This window comes from Pristiophorus japonicus, chromosome 14, assembly GCF_044704955.1.
Source record: "Pristiophorus japonicus isolate sPriJap1 chromosome 14, sPriJap1.hap1, whole genome shotgun sequence".
NCBI classification, from domain to species: Eukaryota; Metazoa; Chordata; class Chondrichthyes; family Pristiophoridae; genus Pristiophorus; species Pristiophorus japonicus.
Window position 1 is genome coordinate 128948078 of NC_091990.1, and position 7283 is coordinate 128955360.

General features: G+C 42.9%; 1 protein-coding gene across 1 annotated transcript in view; it reads left to right on the plus strand.

Moving 5' to 3' along the window:
- Positions 1 to 5186, plus strand: part of wee1 (WEE1 G2 checkpoint kinase) — a 29215-nt gene extending 24029 nt beyond the window's left edge. The window contains exon 11 of the mRNA XM_070899609.1: positions 4310 to 5186. Coding sequence (XP_070755710.1) covers positions 4310 to 4463 — 154 coding nt within the window. The 3' untranslated portion in view covers positions 4464 to 5186. The remainder of the gene's footprint in view (positions 1 to 4309) is intronic.
- Positions 5187 to 7283: the final 2097 nt, after the last annotated feature.

Below are 7283 nucleotides of genomic sequence, written 5' to 3' on the forward strand. Positions count from 1 at the left end.
AGAGACCGCCCTAAGTGGAGGAAGTGCATCCGGGAGGGCACTGAGTGCCTCGAGTCTCTTCGCCGAGAGCATGCAGAAAACAAGCGCAGGCAGCGGAAAGAGCGTGCGGCAAACCAGTCCCACCCACCACTTCCCTCAACGACTATCTGCCCCACCTGTCTGTGATTCTCATTGGACTGTTCAGCCACCTAAGAACTCATGTTAAGAGTGGAAGCAAGACCTCGATTCTGAGGGACTGCATATGATGATGATGATCCTTAAATACGGAGACCAAAACTGAATGCAGTACTCCAGATGTGGCTTCACAAATACCCTGTATAGTTGTAGCAGGACTTCCCTGCTTTTATACTCCATCCCTCTTGCAATAAAGGCCAACATTCCATTTGCCTTCCTGATTACGTGCTGTACCTGCATTCCAACTTTTTGTGTTTCATGCACAAGTACCCCTAGGTCCCTTTTTGTACTGCAGCACGTTGCAATTTTTCTCCATTTTAAATAGTAATTTGCTTTTCTATTTTTTTTTTCTGCCAAAGTGGATAACCTCACATTTTCCCACATTATACCCCAGCTGCCAAATCTGCCACTCACTTAGCCTGTCTCTTTCCCTTTGCAGATTTTTTGTGTCCTCACAATTTGATTTACTACCCATCTTTGTATCATCAGCAAACTTTGCAACATTACACACGGTCCCTTCAGGCAAGTCATTAATATAGATTGTCAATAGTTGAGGCTCCACCACCAATCCCCGAAGCACCCTACTAGTTACTGTTTGCCAACCGGAAAAAGACCCATTTATCCCGAATATTTTCTGTTAGTTAGCCAATCCTCTATCCATGCTAATATATTGCCCCCAATCTCGTGAACCTTTGTGCAGTAACCTTTTATGTGGCACCTTATCGAATGCCTTCTGGAAATCCAATACACTGCATCCACTGGTCCCCCCTTATCCATCCTGCTCGTTAAATCCTCAATGAACTTTAGCAAATTTGTCAAACATGATTTCCCTTTCATAAAACCATGCTGACTCTGCTTGACTGAATTATGCTTTTCTAAAAGTCCTGCTACTGCTTCCTTAATAATGGACTCCAGCATTTTACCAACAACAGATGCTGGGCTAACTGGTCTATAGTTTCCTGCTTTCTGTCTGTCTCCTTTTTTTTAAAAATAGGGGCATTACATTTGCGATTTTCTAATCCGCTGGGACCTCCCCAGAATCCAGGGACCAATGCATCCACTATCTCTGCAGCCACTTCTTTTAAGACCCTAGGATGTAAACCATTAGGTCCAGGGGATTTGTCTGCCTTTAGTCCCATTATTGTACCAAGTACTACTACTTTAGAGGTTTTTAGTTCCTCCCTCCCTATAGCCCCTTGATTGTCCACTATTGGGATGTTTTTCGTGTCTTCTACTGTGAAATACAAAATATTTGTTCAAAGTCTCTGCCATTTCCCTGTTCCCCATTATTAATTCCCCAGTCTCATCATCTAGAGGACCAACATTTACTTTAGCCACTCTTTTCCTTTTTATGTAGCTGTAGAAACTCTTACTATCTCTTTTTATATTTCGTGCTAGTTTACTTTCATAATCTGTCTTCCCCCCTCTTTTTTTTTTTTAGTTCTTTACTGGCTTTTAAAAGTTTCCCAATCCTCAGTCATCCCACGAGTCTTGGCCACTTGGTATACCCTTGTTTTCAATTTGATGCCATTGTTTATTTCCTTAGTTAGCCACGGCTGGTTATCCCTTCTCTTACAGTCTTTCCCCCTCATTGGAATATATTTTAGTTGAGAGTTATAAAATATCTCCTGTTTGCCACTGCTCATCAACCATCCCACTCTTTTCCCAGTCCACTTTAGCCAACTCTGCTTTCATATCTTTGTAGTCACCTTTAATTTAAGCTTAGGACACTGGTTTGAGATCCAACTTTCTAACCCTCCAACTGAATTTGAAATTCAACCATGCTATAGTCACTCATTCCGAGAGGATCCTTGACTAGGTGATCGTTTATTAATCCTGTGTCATTACACAGCACCAGATCTAAGATAGCTTGCTCCCTAGTTGGGTCCGCAACGTACTGTTCAAGGAAACTATGAACTCTTCCTCAAGGCTACCCTGGCCAATTTGCTTTGTCCAATCAATATGAAGGTTAAAATCGGCCATAATTATTGCCATTTCTATTTTTTTTACAAGCCTCCAATATTTCTTGATTTATACTCCGTCCAACAGTGTAGCTACTGTTGGGGGCTCGATAGAGTATGCCCACCAGTGACTTTTTCTCCTTCCTTATCTCTACCCAAACTGATTGAACATTTTGATCTTCTGAGCTGATATCGTTTCTCACTAACACACTGATCTCATCCTTTATTAGCAGAGTTACCACACTTCCTTTTCTGTCAGTCCTTCCAAATTGTCAAATACCCCATAATATTTAGTTCCCAGCCTCGATCACCTTGCAACCACGTCTCTGTAATGGCGATCAGATCATACCCATTTGTATCTATTTGTGCCGTCAACTCATCTATTTTGTTACGAATGCTGCGTGCATTCAGATAATGAACTTAAAAACATTCTTTTACCATTTTTTTCCCCTGCTTTGGCCCCACTTTCCAAAACTTTTATGTTTATACATTCTGTCCCTTCCTGGCACGCTCTGGTTTTCATTTCCCTCTGTGCAACCCTGCTCTATTGCCTTCTCCTTATTCTTTGACTTTTTAAAAATTTCTGCTCACCTGAACCTTCCACCCCCCCCACTAATTAGTTTAAAGCCCTCTCTACAGTCCTAGTTATTCGATTCACCAGGACCCTGGTCCCAGCATGGTCTAAGTGGAGCCCGTCCCAAAGGAACAGCTCCCTCTTACCCCAGTATTGGTGCCAGTGTACCACGAACCACAACCCATTTCTCCCAAACCAGTCCTAGAGCCACGTGTTTAACTCTGATCTTATTTACCCTACGCAAATTTGCTCGTGGCTCGGGTAGTAAACCAGAAATTATTACCTTTTGTGGTTCTGCTTTTTAATTTGGCCCCTAGCTGCTCATAATCCCTCAGCAGAACCTCTTTGTTTGTCCTACCTATATCGTTGGTACCCATGTGGACCACAACAACTAGATCTTCTCCCTCCCACTCCCAAGTTCCTCTCCAGCCCAGAGGAGATGTCCTTAACCCTGGCACCGAGCAGGCAACACAGCCTTCGGGACTCGTGCTCTTGGCTGCAGAGAACTTTATCTATCCTCCAAATGATCCCCCACATTGTGACAACTTAAACAATACCTACTGTTGATCTATCAAACTAATCTATATTTGTAGATTTTATGATTAATATTCGAGCTATACTTTTGTATCATAAAGGTGGAATGTGTTCTGTTTTTCTGTTTACCTTATTTCAATCTTTTGGAAATACTGATCAATATGTTGATCACCGAAATGAGAATTTAAATGTAGTTTCAGCTCTCCAATGATTCAGAAAGTTTAGGCAGTGAGTGAGCCATGCAGATCAGAAATATGAAGTTTAACCTATATGTGTGCTGAATTGGCTTATCTCAACTGGTGTGGTGGGTACAAGTTCTATAGTCAATCCAAATGCCCCAGGGTTTCTGCCCCTGATTTGCTATCCCTGTTGAAAATGCATGTCCAGATTGGAATGCAGACAAATGCATTTCCAGATTGGACTGCAGACATTGTCAAACCTTGGTTGTTTGTTTTTATTTGCATGTTTCGTCTGCTGTTCTGATATTCTGCTATTGCCTGGCTTCCTTTTCCTCAATCATTCTCATACCTTTACAGCACCACACCCCCTCCCCCCACTATTGAATCCATGTTTTGCTGAAGTAAATATGAACTAGTAGCAAATTACTAACTTTTGTCTTCCACTTTGATTTTGTTTTTCCTTTTCTCTCTCTCTCTCTCTCTCTCTCTCTCTCTCTCTCTCTCTCTCTCTCTCTCTCTTTCCCCCTCCCCCCCCCCCAACCTTCCTTTCTCTCACCTACTCTTACCCCTCCAGGTTGTCTTCACACCATCCTAGGCTATTCATTGGTCAAACTAATCTGATACTTTATATTAGAAAATGAAATATAGGAATGCAACTGAGAGATGATAGTAACAAATTGAAGTTAATTTGCATAGTAATGAAGGATGGAATAATTGTCTACATCATTGTCAGATTATAAAATTCTCTTGTGCTCCCTTACTAATTCAACCGTCAGAACACATTGTCCTTCCATCAATTTGTTGCCTAAAAGGAAGTTTTAGAAATTGTGAATAATACTTCTAGAATTGAGATATTGCATTAAATAATGTTATTTTTATTATTTCAGAGAACTGAAGAAGGCCCAAATGGCAAAAGCAGCAGCAGAAGAGAGAGTGTTGTTCACAGACCGAATGACAACTAGATCTACAGTGCAAAGTAACAGAAGTACAAGGATCATTGGGAAAAAAATCAACCGTTCGGTCAGCCTTACGATATATTGAATTCTTGGTGACTGAGCTGATTTGCTTTTTTTAAACTGGGGATTTTTTTGAAGTTGTTGCCAGTTTAGTTATCACAACTGTAGGACCCACTGAGAATATTCTTGTGTGCAAAATTTGATTAGGCTATAGCATTCCTGCTGCCTATATAATATAGTCTTCACTATTTTTCAATTTTAGTATGCCTTTTGAATAAAGAGGTTAAAGATTGATTAAAGAAGATATTGGGCCATTTTTATTGAGTGGCACATGCACCATGAATTCTATAAATCTGCCTGGTTTCAGGTTTAAAAGTTGCATTGTGTACATCTGAAGGATGTACTTGAACCATGTTATACATTGTACTGGGAGCACTTTGTAGGCATTGGGGGTCCATGGCATGAAACCATGGATGAACTTGTCTTGGAAAAATTGCTGCTATATTAGTCAGTGTTGTACACTTGCTGTAAAGTTCAGTTAGCATTATAAACAATCATTGCTGTATTAGAAATAGGCTTTTTTGAAAATACTTTTAATTATGTGAATTAGAGAAAATAACAGTTGTTCACTGTTTACTGCTTGTGTTTAGAGCAGTTCTTTTATTAAGCTAGTGCATTGTAGGAAAACATTGCACCTTTTTGTGTTTCTTGAAGTGTTTCTATTTTCTGTACTTTTAAATTGTAAATTGTGGTGGTCCGTCACTTAACTGTCTTGTCCAATAAACTGGTGTACATTTGTAAATGTAAATTTTGGTGTGGAGATGATTAACTTTATATGCTTAATTACATAAAATGACTTCCAACAGAGATCTTGGTTCCGGAAAATTCAGTGGAAAACTAAGTTCCAAACCATAAGTGGACTCTTGTGATGTATTTATTGATCATGTTGGTAACGGTGATACTCTTACTGGGGGGGGGGAGGGGGAGAAATCCATTCATTTTGTCTTAACATGTTAAACCATGATTCAGAGTACCTGATGTCGTAATTTTGATTTCAGGAGTTACTATTAGATGGATCTTTTACATCACAGCCAAGAATGTAAAACCTGCATCTGCAGTACAGTGTATTGAGTACATAACATACGAACATAAATAGGAGCAGGGGTAGGCCATTTGGCCCCTTGAACCTACTGTGCCATTCAGTAAGATCATGGCTGATCTGGTCTTGGCCTCCACTCCACTTTCCTGTATGCTCCCCATAACCCTTAACACCCATGTCATTCAAAAATCTGTCTATCCACTGTAAATATATTTAATGACCCAGCCTCTACAGCGCTCTGGGGTAGAGAATTCCAAAGATGCACGACCCTCTGAGTGAAGAAATTCCTCTTCTCTGTTTGAAGTGAGTGACCCCTTATTCTGAAACTGTCTCCCTAGTTCTAGATTCCTCCACGAGGGGAAACATCCTCTCTGCCTGTACCCTGTATGTTTCAATAAGATCACCTCTCCAATGAGTATAGGCCCAACCTGCTCAACCCACACTCTTCATTTCTGGAATCAACCAAGTGAGCCTTCTCTGAACTGCCTCCAATGGAAGTATATCACTCCTTAAATAAGGAGACCAAAACTGTACACGGTACTTCAAGTGTGGTCTCACCAATACCCTTTACAGCTGTAGCAAGCCTTACCTACTTTTATACTCCATCTCCTTTGCAATAAAGGCCAACATTCCATTTGCCTTCCTAATTACTTGCTGTACCCGTATGTTAACTTTATGTGTTACGTGTACAAGAACCCCCCCCCCCCCCCCCAGATCCCTCTACCGCAGCATTTTGTAGTCTCTCCATTTAAGTAGTAGTTTGCTTTTTTTATTCTTCCTGCAAAAGTGGATAACCTCACATTTTCCCACTTTATGGGCCCAAGTTTCCACATGATTTGCGCCTGATTTTTAGGAGCAACTGGTGGAGAATGGACTATCTTAGAAATCGCAATTCTCCACATTTTTCTTTCGGCAGTTCTAGTCAGGTAGAACAGTTCTACTTTGGAACAGAATTTTTTCTTCAAAAGGGGGCGTGTCCGGCCACTGACGCCTGATTTGAAAGTTTCCACAGTGAAAACGTACTCCAAACTAAAGTAGAATGGAGCAAGTGAAGATTTTTGTAGAACTGAAAAAACCTGTTCTACACATTAAAAAAAATCAGGCGCAGGTTACAAATTAGGCGTCCAGAACGAGGTGGGGGGGGGAGGGGGGGAGAAGTCATTAAATTCTATAATAAATCCTTATTTATACTTATACAAATATTATACAAATAAATCCAACCTGAATAGACATTTATAAGCAAAGAAAAGATTAAATAAACCATCTTCCTACCTGTGAAAGTGCTTCAGGCAGGCCTTTCGGGACCGAAGGCTGAACGGGCCGGACCGAGACTTCGGGCAGGGCTCGTCCCCAGCACCAGATTTACAGGTAGGTGGCGTTGGGTTGGGTCGGGGAGGGGAGGGGAGGTTCGGGTTGGGGGGGGAGGGGAGAGAGGGAGGGAGGGAAGAGAGGGAGGGAGGTGGGGGGGGAGAGGGAGGGAGGTGGGGGGGGGAGAGGGAGGGAGGTGGGGGGGGGGAGAGGGAGGGAGGTGGGGGGGGGGAGAGAGGGAGGGAGGTGGGGGGGGGAGAGAGGGAGGGAGGTGGGGGGGGAGGAGAGGGTGGGAGGTGGGGGAGGGAGGGAGGGGGGGGAGGTCAGGTCGGATCCAGTCGGGGGGCGGGTCCAGGCGGGGAGCGGGAACAGGAGCGCGGGTAGGGTCGGGTCCAGTCGGGGGGGCGGGGAGTGGGAACAGGAGCGCGGGTCAGTCGGGGGGGCGCGGGTGTCGGGTCAGGTCCGGAGGCGGGAGGGGGGTGGGGAAGCAGGTGTCGG